Genomic DNA, 23941 nt, shown 5'->3' with positions numbered 1-23941 from the left:
GTGTTGTTGATTTACATAGCTAAAGTGTTCCATTTGGCATAAAGGAAAGAGACTTGCCAAATTGTCTTCCATCCATGGAAATTTCAAGTTAAAAACTAAATGGGATAATGTAGACATTAGATAGGAGCTATCATTCATGTACATGGTTTATGGCAAAAAAAGGGAATTGAAATGTCCCACTCTACTGGTTTTTGGCCTTAAAAAAAGTTGGTTCAGAATAAAGGTTTCTAGTAATGGTCATTGCCCCCTTCTTTATTGGCTTATGTCCTTCAAAAAGTTATAAAAGCTTATCCATCAATTGCAAGTAATGGGGCAGCTGTGCTTAGTTCCAAATTGGTTCAACTTTCCCTGTTTATATTTATAAATTTTGATATGGTTGGACATTTATATTATGTATCGATTAATTGCACTATACATCTTCAAATTATGATTAAGATTCTAAAATTATTTTAAATTTTTAAAAATTTTAATTGAGTCCTCAAAGTATCAAAATATTGTATCAATCAACTACTTCAACCAGACTAACCATTAGCTTGGAGTTCAAATTCAACACGAAGCATATTAAAAACAATTGCATCAGACTATAAATACGTATGTGTCTACTATGTAAAAAAAAACCACCTAAATTTTATTGAGGGTATGTTTTTTAACAAATCAAATCCAAGTTTTTCGATGTGGTAGATATATTATATACATTGACAAATTAATCAACATGTTTTAAAATCATATCCGAACTAACATTTAATGTCTAAATTGACAAACGACAATTAAACTAGCAAAATATAGTTGATCAACATTACTCAGCTGTGACACATATTATTAAAAAATATGTTGCAACTTCCTTGAATGGTTAAAGTTACTCGTACATTCAAAGAGGGTAACAAGATAGTTGATAGGTTAGCATCAATGGCGATTTCAAGACCAGTGGGTAGGTACTTTATCATGCAACCGTTTTATAAAGTCCTACAATCACTACATGATGATTATTCCGGAGTGACTTGGCCACGTATAGTTTAAGTTATGGTTTAATCCTTTTTTTGTACCAAAAAATTATTATGATTGATATAATACTGTTATCTTGAGACTAAATTAAAACATTTAAAAGTTAAAGATGATAGCTTGAAGATGTTGAGTGGATTTAACCTTAAATAATTTTCTAAAAAATAGGAAATGCACATTATGGATTTAGGGCAACATTGTCATCGTTTGGGGAAAAAAGACCCAGAATCAATATAGCTTGAACTTTTTTTTTTTGTTGGCTATCATTGCGACCAGATCAAATTAATCTCAATCTTTTGTTGATGTTTAAGCAGCAAATGAAACATAATTTTCTGTTAAAATTTGACCTTATTTGATTCATTTCAACAATATAAAAAGTAGATTGATTCGAACTAATTTAATTATATCCTTATAATAGAGGGACTTGACAAGTACTTTCATCTATATATATTTATTTTGAATAAAATCAAAGACAGTGAAGTTTTCACTTTTTTTCTAACAAAGGAATCAGCTCTTTCCTGTGATCATGATATGGCATATGGTACCAATAAAAGTTGGTAAATGATGGATCATAATATTTCATGTCACCCTTAAATATACACAGCATGTGAAACGTTTATTAGATTGCACAAGGAATCAAATTGAAACATGCTTCTGGATGCATCTTATTTTATACCAGATTGAAACCCCTAGCGCAAACGTGGGCTGCGGTTAATTTGCACGGTTCGAGTAACTTCGTGATGTAGCACAAGCAAGAAAACCCATGACCATTGTAACTCTCTTAGTCAAAGTGGGAAGCTTACCAGTTGCATTTTAGTCAGGGGGGTTAAAGCTTCAAGACAAGGTTATTTTCAAGCGATGGGAATTTTAGGCTCGCCTAAATTCACAAATGCCTCTGCTCGTGCCATGCGTATCATTGCAGCGTTCCAAGACACAAGGTGGTTCATAAATGTGCTTACGTATCTCGCTTTGTCGTTCTGTGTAGAAGAATGACAACATGGCAATTTCAAGAATATATCTTGCATTGGACTAAAATAGACGATGTAGATCAAGTAGCATACCTTGTAGTCCAAATAATATGAATGCTGCAATGGTGAAAAAAAAAAGAATCCGTTAATCTCCCTCTCTCCATACTATGACTCCACAAAACGGACAGAGAAAGAGAAACAAAGAGATTACCTCCCACATATCCAAATTAAGGATAGGCTGCACCAAAGAATTTGTGGTTAAATTAAGCTATGGGACATAAATAAATACAGTTATGAATATGTAGGGTTGACACTTGACATACAATGTCATCCCACACAATCGGATTGATTGAATTCGACGTTTTTACTACTGCAAGCCGTTTTTCTTGCCTCTTCACTGAAACAATCAAAATGAAAGAAATTATTTGCAGAGCCAACTTCTTAAGAAACATATCATGTTCCAATTATATGCTATCACTGTCAAGTAAAAGCAATTGGGCCGATGGAATGATGGATTATTTATCACTTTTCACCAAACATTAAACTACTATTTCATGTAACCCATGGTAGTTCAATAACTGATGCTGAACCATATCGACTTTAAAAAAGAGAAAGAAAATCAAGCAAGGGAAGCAAGGAGAATATAATAATCATGAGGGAAAGCATGCGAACTAAGTGATATATTGACACATAAGCATCCTACTGGTAAAAATATACAGGGGCTAATGTAGGGAGAATGCAAGCTATGGAAATGAGACCTAGGCACCTAGCAAAGTGTCGGTGAGAGGATGAAACAATATTTTTCTGTCATGAAAGATTGTCCATCAACACAAGAAGTTGTCATTTGACGTGGTAGAGGCCATTCCCCTGTAGGGGTGAGAACACAAGTTTGAACCTTCGGGAACACACTTTTTAGGAAGGCTTGACTTTTAGTCACTTCCGGCCTGATAGGCATTCATCCCATGTCCAATGTGGCTTGGGATACCCCCGAGTTTACACCAAAAAAGAAAGCTAGTCCATCAATAATCAAACAGAAATTAACTAGAGAAAAGACTTACAAACGAGCCAAACCCAGCCAGAGCCAAAAAGTGAAAGAGCTGCTTCCACAAACATCTCTCTAAAGTTTGTGAATGACCCAAAATCCTTTTCAATCTGCTCAAGTAAACCAAGGTTGGGCATGTCCCCACCTCCAGGTTGCATTGACTCCCAAAAGAAGTCATGGTTCCACACCTGCAATTGTAAGCTCAAGTGTTTATCCTACATTAGATCTTTCTAACTTCAATGGACAAAAAAGTTACTTTTTAACACTAAATTATTAAGGGTGTGATTCGTTGACCAAGAAAGTGGAAGGATGGAAAGAGAATGAAAAAGGGAAAAGAAAATAAATTTTGAGTGTGCTTGGTATGAAGGAAAAATGAGAGAGATACCATTTCCATCTAATGCATAAAAATAAGTCATTCCAATTTGGAAAGATAAGAGGAAAGAAAATGATAGAGACATGTAAGTTGGCTTAAAATTATACATTTTTCAATTGTTTTATTTTTTTTCCTCTCGTTTTTCAACCCTACCAAGCAATAAACAGAAAGAAAAAAAAAACTATTTTTTTCTTTTAATTTTTCCAACTTTACTTCTAAGCACATCAAAAGCAAGAAAATTATATTTTCCATCTTTCTGTTTTTTCTACTCTTTCAATTTTCTATCTTTCCAATTTTGTGTCTATCGTACCAAACAAAGCCTAAAAGTTTAACTTTGATACACAAATAATGGTTAATGATTCTAACGCACATTGGATGTTAGTAACATATCGAGCAGAAAAATTATATAAACTCACTCTAGGAATAAACTCCTAGGGCCAATGGTTCCTAAAATTTGCTCATCAATGGATGCAGAGACCCAAGATTTTTCATTCAACCAAATAATATTTGAATAAGAATGACATATCCAATTCAATCAAACAATTTAAAGATTAACAGTTGGCATTTCCATACCTCTGCTGCATTGTTGAACTCAGGTAAGGGGTTCCCATTGTTGTATGTTGCTTTGACAAGTTCATCCATGGTGTAGCCATACAGTATATCACTTTTCCCAAGCTGTTTATTCAGGTTGTCCACAAAATCACGATGATGCACACCCCAATGCACTTCCAATGCCCTCTTACTCATATATGGTTCTAAATCATCCTGCAAGTAGTTTACAATCTCCAAACATTAGCTGCAAATACTTATTAAAACAAGAGGGAGAGGGGAAAAAGGGGGGGGTCACTGACAAGGTTATAAGGAGGGGTCTTTAGGCCATAGTAAGCAACAGTCGCGGAAACTTTTTGTGAGCCAATGGACCTTCCTTTTAGCCGCTGACCCTGAAATACATCAGTAAACAGCGCACAAAACAAGTGAGGAAGAAAGGGCATAAATCATAACTTTACTTCCAGAAAGAATTGAAAAAATACAGATATATATATATACATATATAACAATAGATTGAAATTGAAAGACAGTATAAACATGTAATTATGTAAATAAAAAAAAAAGGAAGACTAACCGAGTGAGAAAGCTTGAGGCTTTTGAGAGGGAGAGTGAAGTCGGTTAGCAGGAGCTGACAAGCCATTTCTTTTTTGCCTTTCTCTGTGGGTTTTCTTGCTCTAAGCGCTTAAGGGGCTGGATTGGATAATAAATTAGCAATATTAGTAAACCTTGAAAAAATAAAATCGAAATGCCCCCATGCAGGATCGAACTATAGACCTTCAGCTTAGAAGACTGACGCTCTACCACTGAGCTATAGGGGCTTTGCTATAAGCTTTTGTAAATTTCATATAAATCTAAGAATTTGTTTGACAAAGAACTCAACAATGCGATAGCTAATATGATATCCAATCTGGTTAGATTTTGCAGAATCGAACTGCCCCTATGCAGGATCGAACTACAGACCTTAAGTTTACAAGACTGACGCTCTACCACTGAGCTATAGGGACTTTGCCTGTAATCGCCCATCTAAACATTTATTTGACAAAGAACTCAACCATAGGATGGCTATTCGCATAACCCATCTGTCGCTTTTGCAGATTTAAATTTTACTCATATTTAGAGCAGCTGCAAATAGCCATTCAGATATCTATTATAAATTTCAAATTGCTTCTTTGGGTAACAAATATGGATTCAAATTCGAATATTTAAATGCATTAGTTATAAAATGTTAATAAAAATAATTTTATTGGATGTGAATTTAAAATTTTACGAATTTGGATATCTAAATAATTGAAAATATGTTAAAATTGATTTTTGTTGTTGATTTAGATATTTGATGGATAATAATATTTAATTTGAATTTAGACTTAAATAATAATATTTTAATAATTTATGGATAATAAATTAATTATAATTTTTAGCTAAATTTGTGAATTCCAATAATTCAAAAAGGGCATATCCAACTTATTAATATGATTAAACCATCATTCTATTATCTACTTTTTTAATATCGTTTAAAAAATTAGTGGTTGATAATGAGTTTACCTTGTAGCATGAATTAGGGTTTGTGTTTTTCTAGGGTTCAGCAAAAGAAAAAAAATTAGATTTCAATTCTGGGTGAAAAGATGGCTGATATGAATGTGGTGGTGGCAGATCTAGCAAATCTACAGATAATGGATGAGAAGGATGAACCTTTAGTTATGGAAGGAGATGATTTATCTGCCGATTCAAACTATGAGTAATGTTTGGCAGGGAGAGTGCTTACAAAAAGTATAGTCAATTTTCCATCATTAAAAAATACGATGGCAAATTTGTGGCATCCTCTAAGAGGGGTAACGATTACGGAGATGGAGGATAAGCGCATTCTTTTTAGGTTCTACAGTGAAGTTGACTTGAAACGGGTTTTGGATGGTATGCCATGGTTCTTCAACTGACATCTGATAGTGTTCCATAGATTAATAAGGGGGGAGAACCTATCAATGGTCTCATTATGGACTACGGTTTTTTGGATGCAAGTTCATCATTTACAAGCGATTTTCATCGCAGAAGGGATGGCACTGCAATTAGGGAATTTTATTGGAGATTTTATGGAGTATGATGCGTCATTGATTACAAAGGGGATGAATAAATATATGCGGATACGTGTTCTAATGGATGTGCAGAGCCTACTTAAAGGGAAGAAAAAGATAAGTACAGGGAGAAATCAATTCATATATGCTTTATTTCAATATGAAAAATTGTATTTATTTTATTTTTTATGTGGCCGACTTGGGCATGGGGAGAGTTTTTGTCCAATACGTTTAACTCTAAGATATCAACAAGTGGATTTTGGATGGGATATATCTCTAAGAGCCACACTAAGGAGGGGAGGGCAAACAATGAGTAGATGGCTAAGGGAGGATTCTGATGATGGAAAATGGACAAGAATGGAGATAGATGGGGAGAACAAGACAAGACGATTCGGAGATGATGTTACCAATCAAAAAGAAAATTATGGAGGCATGGAGATGGTGAGGAAAGCAACGAGATACACAAGAAAGTCTATTGAGTTGAGGATAGAGAATAATACGGGTAAATTTGAGGAAATGGAGGAGGAAACAGAATTCAAATATATGGCCATAGATTTTGTGGACGGAAAGAAAAGGCAAAGATACAATACAGAAGGGGGTAGTTCCGACAATAGTAGGGGAATGTTGGAAGGAGAGTTAAATAATACAATATTGGCGACGGTTTTTAAAGCAGGTCGACCGGGCACAATAAAAATAGTAAGTAGGAATGTTCGTGGCTTGGGGTAGTCACGAGCAGTAAATCGTCTCAAAAACAAATTGAGACTCATTCAGTCCCAAATCTTGTTTTTAATGGAAACAAAGGTAAATAGAAAACGTATGGAGAGAATAAGGAGGAAGTGTGGATTTTAACATGGAATAGACGTTGATGCAGAGGGTACAAAAGGGGGTTTATCATTAGGGTAGAGAGATGGGATGAATTTAACTTTGAAAAGTTATTCGAAATCGCATATAGAGGTGGAAGTGGAAGAAGGAGATGAATCGATAGTGTGGAGATTTACGAGGTTCTATGGAGAGTTTGTGGTGAATGACCGAAAAGAATCATGGAATTTATTACGACATCTAAAGCGTGGAAGTAACAAGCCTTGGCTAGTAATGGGAGATTTCAATGAAATTCTATATTCTTACGAAAAACAAGGGGGACGATTAAGAGAGGAAAGACAAATGAATACTTTTAGAAAGGCACTTGAAGAATATGATTTAAATGATTTAGGGCTTTCTGGGCAGTGGAACACTTGGGAAAGAGGTAGGTTGGCTCGAAATAATATTCGGGAAAGATTGGATAGAGGGATGGCTAACCAAGAATGGTGAGATCTTTTCAATGAGTATTCGGTACAACATTTACAGCATGGCTTATCGGATCATTGCCCAGTGCTAGTGGATACGAGAGAGGACGAGAGCTTACAGTCTAATGATCATCACAAGCAATTTCGTTTTAACGCTGATTGGTTGTTGAATGAAGAATTAGAAGAGCAAGTCAAACATGGGTCGTTGTCAAACGAGAAGGAAGCTTTGATGAAGCTCAACAAATTGGGTGTATGTTTAAGTAAATGGGCGAAGAAAGAGAAAGGGGTTAGAGAATGACGGTCAAAAGATTTGAATTATAAAATGTTAAAATTGAGCTTTGAAGAAATCAGTGATGAAGTTTTAGCTAAGATGGTGAAGATTAAATTGGAGATGAATTTAGAAGCTGATAGGGAGGAACTTTTCTAGGAGCAATGGGCGAGAATAAATTGGTTGCAAATGGGAGACAAAAATATGACATTCTTTCATAGATGGGCTTCTTATTGGCAGAAAAAAAACAAGATTAAAGGGCTTCTTATCAGGGATTTAAATTGCGGTCGTGGCCGCGTTTTCGGCAGCGTTGCGTTTATCTCGATTACAGACATAACAGATGCTATTGCATTCACTACGGTATCGTGGTTGTGAATTTTTTTTAAATTCGCACAACTAATTGTAAAACATAATAATTATAATTATAAAAGTCACTTTTAATGACTTTTAGAGTGTTTTCTAACACTTATGAACTTTTATTAATATGATATGAGAACACAACTTTTATAATCATTAATTATTATTATATTTAATTAAGAATTTTCTAAGAATGTTATATTAACTAATAACAAAGTAAAAAGAAAAAAAAGAAACTATTAAACATTTATCATATTTAATAAGTTTGAAAGTTTTTATAGATAAAATAATTGAAAATTCATACCTGAGAGATGTCTTCAATATTTCTTGATAGCTTTGAAAATGGTGAAGATATAAACATTCTATGCTGCAAAAGGAAAAATGAATAGATAAATGTATAGATTTTCATTAATTATTTCTATTTCCTACCACTTATTCTCACTCTCATTCTACTTTCATATATAGTTTAACATGTTTCGATTCTTATCTTTTCATAAAATATACTCCATTCATTTATCTAAAGATATATTTTAAATGTTTTAATATCATCAAAATTAAGAACATTAACAAAATTTTCTTTAAAAAAAACATACTTTACAAAGAATGGTAGTGGTACGATTTAGTTTTCACTAATTAGTGGAATGACTAAGAAGATCAGATCCTTCACCTTCACTTTGAGAGCGTTCTTAACTTGATTCTCTTGGCCTTTGTCCAAAAATATATCCAAAACAACTAACATTTTCACCTTGGTTTTCATATAATTGACATGAAGGATATATTTGAGGAGGAGGATACATGAGAGGTGGAGGTGGGTGATACATTGGTGGTGGAGGATGCATTTAAGGCTGGTATGGCACACCATAATTAGAAATAGTGGATAATAACCATATGGTTGTAGATAACTATGTGAAGGTTGAAAATATGAAGGTTGTTCCGGTGGATAAAAACCTTGAGTGCTAGTAGATGAATCACTATACCCAAGGTTACTAGAACTCAATCTCCTACCAGATGAAGAGCCTATAGAAGTATGCTTTTTGCCTTTTCCTTTTGATGGAGCTCTAGGTTCACTTTTATCTCTCCTAGTTTCAGGAAACATATTTCCATCAAACTTTGATATGTCACGGAAATGTCCACTAGTGGTACCAACCCCATATTCTCCTCCATACTAACTAGAAGACCTAATTTCACCTCTATCACCACTATATCCATCATTCTCATCAATTGGACTTAAACCACCACCATCAGGTCCATTGCCACTCTGACTTGGCGTTGAACTAGAACTTGAATGAGACAAATTTTATTGTTGAGATTGATTAACATCCATTTTATCATTAAAGGTATCCACATGCAACACACCGACATTTTCACCATCTAATAATGGATTCTCTTTCTCATGAAGTCATTCTGATAGTGGATCAACATCTTCAAAGATATGATCAAGGCTGATAGGATTAAAACTAACATTTATATCACAAGTGCTTATTCCTTTTTGATGCCTTATCTAAAGCCTCATATTATAATAGGTAAACACTAGTTTCTCAAGTTTTTTATACTTTAACCTATTTCTTGTCTTGGTGTGAATATAACTAAATGTACTCCAATTTCGTTCACAATTTGATGATGAAGTTGTTTAACTAAGCACTTTAATTGCTAATTTTTGTAATTCGGGAACACATGTGCCGTATATTATCCACCACTCAGCAGCATAATATTATTTAAATTTCAAAATAACTTCAAAATGTACAATATAATTAAATAATATAAATTAAATTAAATAATTTAATTAACTGCTTACCCGTATTCATTTGCTTCCAAGCTCTTTGTGCTTGTGGAGTACCGAATGTCTCATGTTTATCTCTAAATAGTAACAATTGCATGAATAAAAGATAGAGTAAAAAAAATTCTATTTCAAATTATGTAATTAAGTTACAAATAATAGTACTTGAATCTAACTTGATTAACCATTCTGACTTGAGTATCAAGAGAAATTTCTAATTTTTCAATTACTGATCGTGTACCTTCTAATGTTTCTATTAGTACATTCTCAGAATGCTCCACCCTATATTGAAATTGAGGATTGAGAAAATAACCTGAGTATAATTTATAAGAATATCATCAAATAATAATAATCTAAAGCTTAAAATAATAAAATATAAAAATATTTCTTAATTATATGAACATTTTATCTTACTAGCTGAATGCAAGTAGGAATGCATAAAATTCCATCTCTTGTCAATAATCATTTCGTACTTGATGAAATATCAAAAATTTTGTTGAATTGCTCGTTTAGCTCTATCAACAGTCTCATAAATAAAGTCCATTGTTGGTTTTTCATCGCTATCCACAAGTCTCAATACTTTTATTGGGGGCTTGTAAACTTTTATGAGGTCATTGGATTTTTTCCAAAAATCTTTTCCCAAAACAAATTTTTTTGGCATCATAAGCAGGCCCTGACTTTTGCTGTCCCCATTTTGATTCTTTAAATTCCTATATATTCATCAGGAAAATTTTAAAATAGTATAATCTAAATTATTTGGAACTAACAAAATCATTAAAGGTTGTTATATTTAAGTAATTATATTAACTAATTATAAAATACTAACCTTTGAATTAAACATTTCTCCCAGACCTGACTTTTGTCTTGTTATCTCTTCAAGTTGAATGAAATGAGTTGCACATTGAGTAAGAGCGGGTCGAAGTATTTGTTTCCCTTGTGTATACTTCTTCATCAAATCAAGAGTCCAAATGTGATTGTATATAAAGCAAGTCACTTTCTTTGCCTCATCTAACACTTTTGCTACACTGGGCTTTTTGCCAATCTTCAAGGCATAAATCTAAATAGCAAGTTGCACATGAGGTCCAATATAGATGTTTTCTTTTCAACATTAATTTTTTTCCAGCAGCTTTCATTGCTGTCTCATTGTCAGTCACTATTTGGACAATGTAATTTTCTCCAATTTCTTCTACAACTGAATCTAACAAACTGTAGTAGAATTCAGCATCTCTAATACGAACACTTGAGACATCTACCGATTTTCAAAAAATGGTTCCTTTACTGCAATAAACAAAGAAATTAATGATGTGCATTTGATTCAAATTGTTGGTCCAACCATCACACATTAGAGTTGCACCTAATTCATTCCAATGAGTCTTTAGTCTATTTACCCAATTACGAACTCGTTGATACTCTGACTCCAAATACACATCTAAAACCTCATAAGGTGTTGGGAGCATTACACATTGTCCAACTTCTGTTGACACTTGAATTAAGTTATACAACCATGGAGAGCTTGCTAATTGAAAAGGAAGTCTTTCATATATTAAAAATTTAGATACCGCTTCACCTATCTTCCTTCAAAAACTTTTTAAAAAAGAGTCATTGACCTTTGGTTGCTTTGAACTTTTGCTTCTAACCAATTCAGGTATAGCTCCCCTTAAGGTAAACTCAAACTCGCTTGAGATGGATTTACTTGTTCTTTCTCTATGATATTCTCTAGCTGATCCATGAGAAGATCGCCCTTCTTCATAAATGTTTTTCCAACCACCAGTACTTCATCTAAATTCTTCCCTTCTATGCCACTCGTGTTGTGATTGCATACTTTCTCGAGTTGCTTGCCTTATAGCAGAAACCTCATCAATGAATTCCTCGTGTTCATCCTCCTCTTCTCTTAATTGAGATAAGAATTCATATTTCTCCTATTTTTGTCTATTTTCTTAGTGTTGCTTTCTTTCAGTATATTCATCATACTTTCTCTATGACACATGTTAATAAAATAAAGATAATTCACACTTTATATTATTATCCATTATATATAATATTTATTGATAAATTTACAATAACATTTAAAAATAACAATAAAGTATCACGTACCAATAACATTAGGGCATGGTGCAACATTGCCGATTTTATGAGCAATGTGCTCTTTAAATCGTGTTATTCCTCCTTTCACAACTTTACCACAAAGTTTACATACGATATTTCCTTTCGCATTTGGCACTGAAGTTCCAAAGTGCCAACCTATATATCATTACTTTGTGCACTCTCCAATCCTTTAGTCGGGAACTCTTTACATGGTGGCATGCTTTATTTTTATTTATATATAAGAAATATAAAATTATATTTAGAAATATAAGCAACTCATTACTTATATTATCAACAATATAATACAAAATAAAGTAAACATCGTTAACATGGAAAATTTAAATTTATTGCATAATCCATACATAATTTATTTATTTTTTAAAAACAACAATACACCATAACCCATTATTACTTGGTTCCAAAGTTTTTGGTATAAATAGTTTGTTTTGTTCCATCTTAATAAAATTTAAATTCAAATTAGGTTAAATTTAAAAATTCAAGTTTTTCATTTTATGCAAACTAAAATCAATAGAGATTTATCTAATGTTGAATTGAAGTCATCTATCGGATTTGATAAAGAAAAACACAATGAATTAATTTGTCTTGATTTTTTACCTTTTATAATACAAGTCATAAGTGATGGAGGCTATAATTTTTTCATTAATTTTGTGTGTAACCCTAAACAACCTGAGTAATGAAAGTTATGAAATTTTAAAATAATAATAATAAATAATAAATAATTATCATTATAAATTATAAATTATAAATTATAATTACAATATTAATTAAAAAATAATATATAAAGTAAAATTATAAATCTGATAAGATTGAAGCTTTCATATTAAAAAATATAATAATATGATTATCGTCAAAGTAATTTTCATTTTCAGTAAAATCTCTCCAAACAATTCTAACCTATTAATCTATAATTTTTTAGTGATTATTTTTTTCTGAAATAAAAACCTGAATGCACCTATTCGGTTCGGTCGCCAACCCCAACCTCAACCGCATAATTACGAGTGTTTTCCTTCGTTTTCCAATTCAAATAAAATCCTTGGAAATTTGAGTTAAAGCTTGGTTTAAATTTGTTACATACATATCTGCATGCACTATAATTAAACATAGAAAGGAGGCACCAAACGCTTAAATTGACATGCATAGAACCAAGGAACAACCATTAATAATGTATTATTATTATTTGTAATGACTCAAAATTCACGGGTATCGAAAAAAGTACATTATAGGGCATTCGTCTCAGTAAACCAAACCTGTAAATAATTATTAGAAATACCTATGAGTCTAGTAGTGTGTCTAATTAGGTTTTAATTAAGTAAATTTAGCTTAATTAAGAGTAATTAGGAAAAAAGACTAAATTGAATAGGGGAAAAAGTTGAATTATAGATTAATAAAAAGAAAAGGGGACCAAAATGGAAAATATGCCATTTGATATAATTGAGGCGGCAATTAGATTGAAAAATCTGAGATTTTTCTTAGGTATATATATATTATTATTATTAGATTATATTATAATTATATTATATATTATGAAACAAATTAAATAAATACAAATGTATGGTAATAAAAATATACATGTGTAAAAATTATATTTGTACAATTGTAATTTAAAAACATAATTTACTCATAATTTAAGTATAAAGATATTTTATGATTATTAATTATATTAAAAGATTTTTATATGATAAATAAATTAAATTCATGACAAATGGATACTGATGATGATATACAAATGTAACAATGTAACAATGTATATTTGTAACAAATGTATTTGTGTATTAAATAGATACTTATTATATTTATTATTTAATTGATATTATATTATTAAATTAATGAATAAATTAATAAGATGACAAATATAAGGTGATAGTAAAATACAAGTGTGATAAATCATGTACATACAATTGTAATATTTTTATTTAATTACTTTTTATTTAAGTAAATAGATAATTATTATTTATTAATATTATATTATCATATTATGAAATAGATTAGATCAAGACAAATGTAGGATAGAGATAATGTACAATTGTAACGTATATATTTGTTATCAAATAGATATTTATAAATTATAGTTAATATATATATTAAGTTATAATTATAAAGTAAATAAGAAAAAGAAACAAATAAAGGAAAGAAAGGAAATAAAACATAGAAAGAAACAGAGAAAGTGGGAAAGGAAAGAAAGAAAAGAAAAGGAGAAACTAAAGTTTTAAAGCTTGAAGTTTAATTTGGTAAGTCAATTAAGCCATTTTCTCTTAAATTTGATGTTTTAGAATCTTTGGAATAAAATTTTGATGAAATTAAGTTGAGGTTTTGGAAGTTTAAAGGTTTTTGAATATAGTTCATGCTGAACAAAATAGTGAATTAGGAATTTAACTGAATGAATTTCAAGTTAGAATTAATAAAGGGATTAAATTGTAAAAGAAGCTATAAGTTTTGTGATAGAGGGATTAAATTGAAAGAAATTTTAAATTAGGATTTTATTATGAATATTGAATAGTTGAGTTTCATATGGCAAGAAATTAAGTAGAAAAGAAGTATGAATTAATTTAAAAAAGTAAGTAAACTTAGTTAGGATTAAATTGAGAATAAGTAGGAATTGTAGCACCCCAAACCCGGCCCAGACGTTATGACCGGATCCGACATGCCACATCGAAACATTCAAAACATTTTATATTGTTGAACCAGAAAAACTTACTTAGTATTTTAAAAGATAATTTCATTATAGGTTAAAGTGAATGGAAGCTGTGCACCAGGTAGGAAACCGGAAAAGAGGTGGTGAGTCCATCGAACTGCTTAAGTACCAAGCTCCTTTCGGATCCAATCCTAGACATGCATACCGCCATTGCCACACCTTAACGTTATGGATATTTCTAGTAAACCGATTTGATTATGTCATTTTTAGGAAAAGTGATTAATTTTGGAAAATACTTTCATTGCGGAAGCTTTGCTTGTTGTCGTGTTATTTTGAAATCAACTGTTGTTTTTGAAAACGCGCCCTAAAGCTATCCAATTTCAACAGTTAAAATAAGTAATACCTATCTTAGTAATACATATTAAAACCATTAAAAATAATTAAGCGGCCTTATTACATTTAAAAACCCAAAACTTCAAACGTAAATAAAAGGATGTCCAGTTCACCAGAAGAAAATCAAATTTTCAGAACGGGTGGCCACTCCGAATTCCCTCACAGCTCCAAGCCCACTATGGTTGGGGATTTCCTGCGTGGATGAAAATAAAAGGGGTGAGTTTGGGGAAACTCGGTGTGTAAGGAAAACCTATTCAAATCCCAAGTCAGCTCAAGCCCATTGGGCCTAAGCCCATTCAGGTAACAGTGATACTGGGCCAGAGCCCTTTTCAGATTACAATAAACTGGGCCTTAGCCCCTTATTCAGATAATAGTATGGCCCATAGGCCCATTTCAAAATACATACAACATCAATAAACATATGCAAGCCAATTTGGGAAGACTACTCAACCCACCAACCACTACACTCCACCCGTACCAGCCATACACTCCATGTGGGGAATAGCTCAACCCACCCAGCCCAACACTCCACAGTTACAGCCTTGCTGCTCAGTTAACAGTAAATTGAGGCAAAGCCTCCAATACGTGGACAAGCCACTTTCAGTACTTCCTCCGTCAATATCCCAATCCCATGCATCAGATAATAACATGGCATGCAGTAAATAACAACAGTCAAACATGCATTTAAGTCAATTTAACCCTAGGGGTATTCCAATAATTTATCTACTAGGGGTAAAACTATAAATTTTTCACTTTTAAAGGTATTTTAGTAATTTATCTATTTTAAGGTTTTTCATGCATATTCCTACCTTTCACGTACCGAGGGTTCTTACCGAATTAAGCCCGTTGATCCATCATTCCAATTTTGGCCCATTAAGCCCAAAAATATCGAGGGCACAGAAATCATGCACTTTGCAGTCCAAATTTTGCAGCTTACCAAAAACATTAATAGATTTACCTCACGAGCATTCGCACACTCGCAAATCTAAAAAATACCGGTTTTCGGCATTTCGGCATTTCGAATTTTGCCGATCCAGACTAAGAAAGATGGACAAAAGACATGAAATTCTTATCATGAAACATTTACCTAACCCATTATCATGAAACATTTACCTAACCCATTATCATGGAACATTTACCTAACCTATTATCATGGAATATTTACCTAACCTATTATCAATTTGTATCAATTTGTACCATAAATTATGGATATCAAGTGCACATTTTGTCTCCAACAACATGATGGCTGGCCACTTCATGTAAAATGGGAGGTTTGTCATGCAAATCCTCCTATTTTGCACTCCTATTTATTTGGCCACTTCAATTTAGCCTATAGCATTTTCAAACATTTTCACATAGGTTCTATTTCATAATTTCACCTCCTTTTTCTTATAGAACAAAAAAATTAACTAAAATTACTGGGTTCTATCTTAAGCTTGGGCCTTCTAGAGGCCCACTAACATAATTAAACCTATGCCAACATTCACAGGATTCCCGAAAATTGGGGCGTTACAGGAATTGAATAAAATCCAATTATTTATGATAATTTAATGCTGTAATTAATAGTGAAAATTATTATTCTCGTAGCTAGCAAATCGATACTGAAAGGAAAAGAAAAAGTTGTCAAAGAGTAATCGAACAAATCGGGGCTTGTATTACTATAATTCAAATTATTTATTTATTTATTAAATGTTAAATTAAATTATGTATTTGGTAAGTAAATTATGAGGTAAATGTTGTTATGGAATTGAATGATAATTGAAATGGTTGTTAAATAAATTTTAGTATTGGATTATGATTGAATTGTTGAATTGAAAAAGAATTTGGAATTTAAAGTGAAGTTGAATTGAATGAGAAATATGTGTTAGTATTGAATTGTATTTTGATTGGTGAATGGAAAGTGTATTTGATTTTGAAAGTGGATTTTTGAAATGAAAGTGAAATTGTGATTTAAGTGGAATTGATGTGAATATTGATTGAAACAGAGAAAGTGAATTAAATACCCTATTAACTAGTCAGGCTAAGTCGGATATAGTTAGCATGCCATAGGATTAGAAGTGTTTAGGGATACTTCGACCTCGAGTCGATCAGACACTGGGTGTCACTATTGTACTTCAGATAGTTTCAATGAGGTATTGGGTACCACTTTACTTCGGCTAGGCCGATGAGACACTGGGTGTCAACTTTACTTCGAACTATCCAATGAGGCACTGAGTGCCATTCTGGTGTGTTTGGTTAGATCCGTGTATCCGCTAAAGTCTGGGTCTGTTAATAGGGTGAAAAACTGAAATGAGAAATTTAAATTGTGGATTGAAATTGAGATTGGAAATGGAAGGCATGAACTAAACATTGATGAAGTGAAGAAATCGAAGTCTATGATATTTGTTTGAAACTGATAAATAGTTGAAATTGTTACTATTATTAACGAATGAAGTTTAAGAACAAGCTAATATTTGAGAAAATTCAATTGTTATATGTTTAATATTTATACTTCATTATTGTTATTATAGTTTGAATTATAGTAATACCACTGAATATTTCTATACTCAGCGCACGGTTATTTTCCGTGCACAGGTCAGTATGAGTCAAAATCTGGTCCAGCATCCGAACCAATCCTAATCTCAGCAACCTTGGTAATGTATATTTTATTTTGGTATATTTGGCATGTACCTACGTTGTATTTTGAGTTAATGTGGTTTTGGATTGTAAGAATAATATGTGATGATTTAAATTGGTAAATGAAAGATTAAATAAAAAAATTAAAAATTTACGAAAATTCTTCGAGCACTTGGATAAGTCTCGATCCACTTCTAATACCTGTTTTGGACCTCGAGGGTCCATTATAGGGACTTAAGGATTAAATTTATACTTTGTATGTTAATTATTTGTGAGTTATTTGGAATTTGTTCAATATGTCCGATAATGCTCGTAACCTTGTTCCAGTGACGGTATAGGATTAAGGGTGTTACATTATTATTAGGACCAGTTTCTTTTCTTCCTTTCTCTTTTATGGTTCCAGTTGTTTACAACTTTGATTCACTTAATGTCCCAACGGAAACACATTGCACGAAGCTTCTAAAAGAGGATATTTAATAAATAGCCTCGGTTTTGCCTAAGAGTAAATGAAAATTAAAATGAAAAAACAAAGGAAATGAAACGGCAGAAACACCTCTTTTCTTAAATCCCTAAACACACAAAACTTAGAAAGAAGAAAAACTGAAGAGAAACTCTATCATCCTCTCCTCTGAAAACTCATATCCTCTACTTTGCATATCAAATTCTTAGAATATGCTGGTTGTGCCTCCTCCCTTCATCCTTAAAGTCTAAACTCTAAAGAACATATTTGCATTGCAGATTTAAGACATACAAGCAAGAATCAAGACAATAATCTCAGGTACTTACTTGAAAATTATCAATCTCTGAATGTGCAAGTCATCAGGGTTTGTTTTTCAGGTTCAATACTCCAATGGTAGTTCTGCTGTGTTGTGATTTTGTTTGCCGTTTGGTCTTTGGAGTTTACGGTCTAAACCGAAATATGAGAAATAAAATTTCATATTTTCTATTGCTTTTGAGTTTTGATTGCTTTTTTTTTGTTTACTTGGACTTCTTTTTACTTTTTTTGATTGAAAACTCTCTGATTTTGAAGGTAAGGGAATATATTCTCTTTTGTTTTATCGTGTTTTTGTTTATTTTCGTTTGGAGGAGATGGATTTTTTTATTTATTTACTGTAACAAAAATAATGGGAATAGCAGCCCGTTATTGCTGCAATTGGTCGTTACCTATTAAATTACGACCGCGATCCACTGCTATTGGTATAATTTTGCTTCACACCGCTATTTTCAGTAGTAGCGGTTTCAGACGGCGTCGTTACCGCTATATAACAGCCGCTATTCTGATATCGGACCTCTATTTAAATTCCTACTGATTATTTCAAAGATTTGTTTTCGTCAAGTGCAGTTAGTAGCAGCGACGGTTTAATTTCGACAATATTTCGTTGTATTACGGAAGAGCTCAATGATAATCTGAGGAAGGAATTTCAAGCAGCAGAGGTTTTAGAAGCAATAAAATCTATAGCCCCTCTTAAAGCTTCAGGGAATGGCGACTTTCCTGCAATCTTTTTTCAAAAATACAGGAATATTGTAGGGGAGGATATTACTAGGTACTGTTTGCATGTCCTTAATGGTCGAAGAAATATGGAGGAGGTGAATCATACAAGTATAGTCCTTATTCCTAAGGTGATTTCACCGAAGAACATGAGTCAGTTTCGTCCCATTAGCCTTTGCAATGTGATTTATAAAATAATTTCAAACGTGATTGTCAACAGATTTCGTCTTACTTTGCAATATTGTATTGATGACAGTCAAGGAGCATTCGTGCCAGGAAGGCAAATCACAGATAATATATTAGTGGCTTACGAGATCCTTCACTCTCTTAAGAAAAAAAAGAGGGAGATTGAATAAAGGTTTTGCTTTAAAACTCGACATGAGTAAAGCATACGATAGAATTGAATGGTGTTTTGTAAAAAAATGATGCAACGAATGGGATTTTGTAAAGAACGGATTACACTTATAATGAAGTGTATAATTAGTGTCAAGTATACGGTGGTGACCAATGGAAAAAATGGTGAAGAATTCTGACCTACAAGAGGGTTAAGGCAAGGCGATCCTTTAAGCCTGTATTTATTCCTTATTTGTGCTGAAGGCTTTTCACAACTTCTTGACAATGCAAAAAGAGAGGGGAGTATTTTAAGGGCAAAGGTAGGAAGAAGCAATATTTCAGTAACGCTTCTATTTTTTGCTAATGATAGTATGTTGTTTTGAGAAGCATCGATTGATGATGCTAACATGAAAAGTATAATTAACGAGTATGAAGCAATATCAGGGCAAAAGGTCAATTTTGACAAATCATTGATCTACTTTAGTGGAAATGTCGAACGAGAAATAGAGTAATAGGGGGGTAATATATTTGGAGTACGAATTTCAAATAATCCGGAAAAGTATTTGGGGCTTCCTACAATGTTGGGCCAAAGGAAAAAATAGGCTTTCAATGATATGAAAGATCGTTTCAACAAATTGATAAACAATTGGAGTGTTCGAGTTTTATCGACTAGGGGAAAAGTGATATTTATTAAATCCGTTTTACAGGCTATTCCAATCTATGCGATGCAATGCTTTCAATTACCAGTTTCTTTTTTCCATGACTTAGAGAATATTATGTGTAAATTCTGGTGGCGTAATCCAAAAAATAATAGAGGTATTCATTCGTGTAAGTGGAATGATATGTGCATCCCCAAAAAGAAGGGAGGGTTGCGTTTTAAAATTTTCTCAATGTTTAATATGGCCCTGTTGGCGAAATAGGGATGAAAGATTATTACGCAACCTAATTGTTTGTTTGTACGAGTAATGAAAGCGAAGTACTTCCCAAAAGGAAAGTTTATGAGTGCAAGAATTGTTTCTTACCCTTCGTATACCTGGCAAAGCATCTGGGGAGCCAGACGCCTACTAGAAGAGGGGCTTGGCTGGAGAATTGGGAACGACAAGAATATCAATATTTGGAATGACGCATGACTATCGGGAGCTGGAAACGAGAGAGTTCAATGTCAACAAATCAATATCAGGTATTCTACCGTGTCAGATTTGATTGATAGAGATACTGTTACCTAGAAACATGAGAAAATTCGATCTTTATTTGGTGAGGAACATACGCAGAGAATTGTCTCAATCTTATTGGCGAACAACGAGGCATAAGATACCTTAGTTTAGAGGGGGGATAACACAGGGGTATACATAGCAAAAAATGGGTACAAATGGAGGAATACAACAAAAGAACCCAATATACAACATAATCCACTAACTAAGTTTTACAAAAAATTATAGGATCCTAAAAATACCAAGCAAGATCCGCACACATCTGTGGAAAGTGGCTAATGAGTAGGTGCCAGTTCGGTATAATCTAAAAATCCACAAATTGGTGATTAATACACTGTGTCTAGTATGCCAAGAAGAAAAGGAGACGATGAGTCATATCTTTCGGGACTGTTATTTCACTCAACAAGTACTTCGGGAACTGGGAAGTAGTAACTCACCATGCAACAGGGAAACAAATTGGAAAACATGGTTAGCGATTGAGTATGAACATTTTACTGAAGAGGAAGGCACAAAAAGAACTATCCTTTTATAGGCTATTTGGCATAATAGAAACAAAATGTATCATGATGGAAGTAGGGCTCTAGTGCATGAAGTCTTGGGTTTTATCAACGCATACTATATAGAAATTAAACTTATGAGTGAAGTGCTAAAGTTCAACAACGAGAATAACAATAAGGTATGACGACAGCCCAGAGGAGATATAATAAAAATCAATTTTGATGCGGCTTTCAACCAGAACTAACATAAATCAGTGTCAGGAATCATTGCGAGAAACAAATATGGTTATTTATGGCATCGTGCACTTACCCAGGAAAAAATAGCTTAAATCCGACTACGGCTGAGGCTAGAGCATGTTTATAGATAGTCATCATGGTGGAGGAAATAGGCTTCCAAGATGTAGATGTTGAGGGAGACGCATTGATAGTTATTAGAAAAATAAATCTGGAATCAAAAGACAGATCATTTATCCAAGGTTACATCCAAGAAATTAAAAGAAAATCTAGCAGAGTTAGAAGCATACAGTTTAATCACGTACAATGAGAAGCCAATAAAGTAGTGCACGGACTGGCGAATGAGGGATGGAAGTACGATGGTCCACAGTACTGGATGGAAGAGGTACCCAGTGAGATGGAGGAACTGGTGAGTCGTCACAGAAATCGCAACAATGATAGAAGAGGTGATAATGACAAGTCCAGATCTGGAAATGACAGAATGATTAGATGAACTCGTGAAATCAACGGAAGCTGGTGTTTGAAAAGTTATATGCTGAACAGGTCACAGAGGAAGAGTCTCCATAGCAACTGATGCACTAAGAACTCATGGGTATAGCAAAAAGAAAAAGGGTTTCTAGGGTTAGCATTTCATTTTTCTGTTTTAGTTTAAAGCCTTTCATTTATCTGTTTTGATTTCTAAACGATTTCATTTATTTACTGCTTTCATATTTACCAAGGCATCATTCTGGTTGCCATTTAAAATAGGACAGCTGTAGGAAGCATTAAATGTTGCATCTGGTATTAGCTAAAATCCCATCAAATAAAAGCATCAGTTGGGCATTTCAAAAAAAAAACCTTATTAATATGATTTACATTTTAAGTCACTAAAGTTAATATTCATGTAGGTAACAAGACTTTAATTTTATTAAAATTAAAGTCATTATAATTATTTTAATAAATATGTATTGAAATTATAATAAAGAGTTATAATTTAAATTGTATAAAAAAACTTTGTACAAATAAATACAGGTTTTTACCAATAATCTCTTGGTCTAGTGACAAAAATATTATGTTGTACGCACGAGAGTTTGAATTCAATCTCAAACAACTTCATTCCCCTCTCCTCAAAAAAATACAATCATTTCCAATGAATGTATCCATTGTACATCGGTGCAAAATATGTTAATTATTACATAAGTATTACATTAGTTAGGCATAAAATAAAGAATAATTATTACAATTTTAAACTTGAAATTAAAAAGATTGACTAATAACTCTTATAAAAAAAATACGATCTCTTCAAAATAAGCAAAAAAAAATCTTTTTCTTTACTAAAAATAAGTCACAGTGACTAAATATTATCAATTAAATTAATATATTACTAATTCATATATTAAAACATGCATAAAAATGATACTCTTACCAAACGCACTACTACTGTTAAATTAATCTACTTATGTTTACTAATTTACAACCAATTAACTTTCATAAAAGTTTGTACCCATTTGTATGGGTTGATATAATATATATCACAAATGAATACTGATCATGTGTATGAACATTTCTCACCACATCATCCATGGTCCCTTTCTAATTATTTAATGATATTTCAACAATTTTTTTCCATGTTCTTGACATATAATTTTAGTTATTTTTTTTTACTTTGAACCCCAAATTTAGAACTTTGAATCCTAAACTCTAACCCCAAATCTGGAGGTATAGTTATTACTAACTTTATTTTTATTTAGTTGTTATATTGTAATTATTCTATAACTGAAAAATGACGCATTATTCTTTTTATTATAACATATATTTCCTTTCCTAATATATGATTTTATATAAGTATGGTTATATTTAGCAGGCTTAAGAGTGTAAAAAGTCCTCAAAATTTTTCAAAAAAAGTAATTAAGTCTCTTCTTCTTCTTTTTTTTCACTCAATTGGGTACTTGCATTTTTTAAATGTATCAAAAAAACCCTCAAACATTTTCAAAAAAAGCAATTAAGCCTCTATTTTTTTTTGGCACTCAATTGGGTACTTGAACACGAGCTCGAGGTCGATTAACTCGACAAACAATTGAACTAGTTTAGTGTTGTCGTCTCCATTCGAGCAATAAATTCTCACCATTGCGCCTAACTCTTCTTTGTCTACAAGCTCCATATGCTGAAATTTCAACGGATTGAAAGAAATTGGAAATACGTAGAATAGTTTGGACATTCTTCTCCCACAACATCCAAGTATTGTGACACCAATCCTTTGTTTCATTTCTTGCACCCCTACATTTTTATCGAACCTCATTCCAACCTTCTGACAATGTAGCGACGTAAAATTTTAGCTTTGTCGCAAATTGTGGCGATTTAATGAAAACTTGAAAACTGAAGTTTGATTTTGAAATAAAGAGGGGAGTCGCCACCGATCTTTTTTCCTAGGTGTGATCGGACACCTAATAAATCATCTTTTTTTTTGGAAGGAAAATTTATTCTCGAACAAAAATGAAGGCCAAATTTGGGTCTACGTGAAAATCAGAGTAAAGTAGGGTTCGGGAGTCAGTTACGCGCGAGGAAGGTATTAGCACCCTCGCGACGCCCAAAATTGGTATCTTGTTAAACACGTGTTGTCTTGAATTTCAAAAATACAAGTTCAATGTAACATTTAGTCGTAATCCGGTTAAAACACGAGAGTAATTATTTTTTTATTTTTTAGAAGGGTGTCCCTTTTAACTCGAGCCGACGAATTTCACCCAACATAGCAATGAAATCGATGACTTG

At 32.6% G+C, this 23941-nt stretch overlaps 1 protein-coding gene, 1 long non-coding RNA gene and 2 other non-coding genes across 5 annotated transcripts; all 4 read right to left on the bottom strand.

Moving 5' to 3' along the window:
* Positions 1-1553: 1553 nt before the first annotated feature.
* LOC107894059 (superoxide dismutase [Fe] 3, chloroplastic-like) lies at positions 1554-4606 on the bottom strand. The gene is made up of 8 exons (NM_001398519.1): positions 4506-4606; positions 4234-4323; positions 3956-4147; positions 3026-3197; positions 2291-2364; positions 2179-2205; positions 2061-2084; positions 1554-1976 (listed from the first exon to the last, which is right to left on the bottom strand). Exons 1-8 carry the CDS (start codon positions 4569-4571, stop codon positions 1851-1853), a joined length of 771 nt encoding a protein of 256 aa, NP_001385448.1. The 5' UTR covers positions 4572-4606; the 3' UTR covers positions 1554-1850.
* Positions 4607-4677: 71 nt separating this feature from the next.
* TRNAR-UCU (transfer RNA arginine (anticodon UCU)) lies at positions 4678-4749 on the bottom strand. Its single transcript has one exon. It is a non-coding gene; the product is annotated as a tRNA-Arg (tRNA).
* Positions 4750-4863: 114 nt separating this feature from the next.
* On the bottom strand, positions 4864-4935 carry TRNAT-UGU (transfer RNA threonine (anticodon UGU)). Its single transcript has one exon. It is a non-coding gene; the product is annotated as a tRNA-Thr (tRNA).
* A 13711-nt stretch (positions 4936-18646) lies between these two features.
* LOC107894057 (uncharacterized) lies at positions 18647-22008 on the bottom strand. 2 transcript variants are annotated; one of them, XR_001683136.2, is made up of 3 exons: positions 21484-21925; positions 20474-21404; positions 18647-20391 (listed from the first exon to the last, which is right to left on the bottom strand). It is a non-coding gene; the product is annotated as an uncharacterized lncRNA (long non-coding RNA). The 2 variants fall into 2 exon arrangements; XR_005907498.1 differs by lacking the exon at positions 18647-20391 and having other exon boundaries at positions 20483-21404; positions 21484-22008.
* Between the last annotated feature and the right edge of the window lie 1933 nt (positions 22009-23941).

The sequence above is a fragment of the Gossypium hirsutum genome, chromosome A13, assembly GCF_007990345.1.
Source record: "Gossypium hirsutum isolate 1008001.06 chromosome A13, Gossypium_hirsutum_v2.1, whole genome shotgun sequence".
Lineage (NCBI taxonomy): Eukaryota > Viridiplantae > Streptophyta > Magnoliopsida > Malvales > Malvaceae > Gossypium > Gossypium hirsutum.
This window is presented reverse-complemented; position numbering and strand designations above follow the sequence as displayed.

What these genes read in the sequence shown, in the direction of transcription:
- LOC107894059 (NM_001398519.1), bottom strand. Translation starts at nt 4,571, where the DNA reads ATGGCTTGTCAGCTCCTGCTAACCGACTTCACTCTCCCTCTCAAAAGC. An exon ending in AGACCCCTCCTTATAACCTT is followed by an intron (nt 4,148 to 4,233) that starts GTCAGTGACCCC and finishes AACTACTTGCAG; the next exon opens with GATGATTTAGAACCATATAT. An exon ending in TTAATTTGGATATGTGGGAG is followed by an intron (nt 2,085 to 2,178) that starts GTAATCTCTTTG and finishes TCACCATTGCAG; the next exon opens with CATTCATATTATTTGGACTA.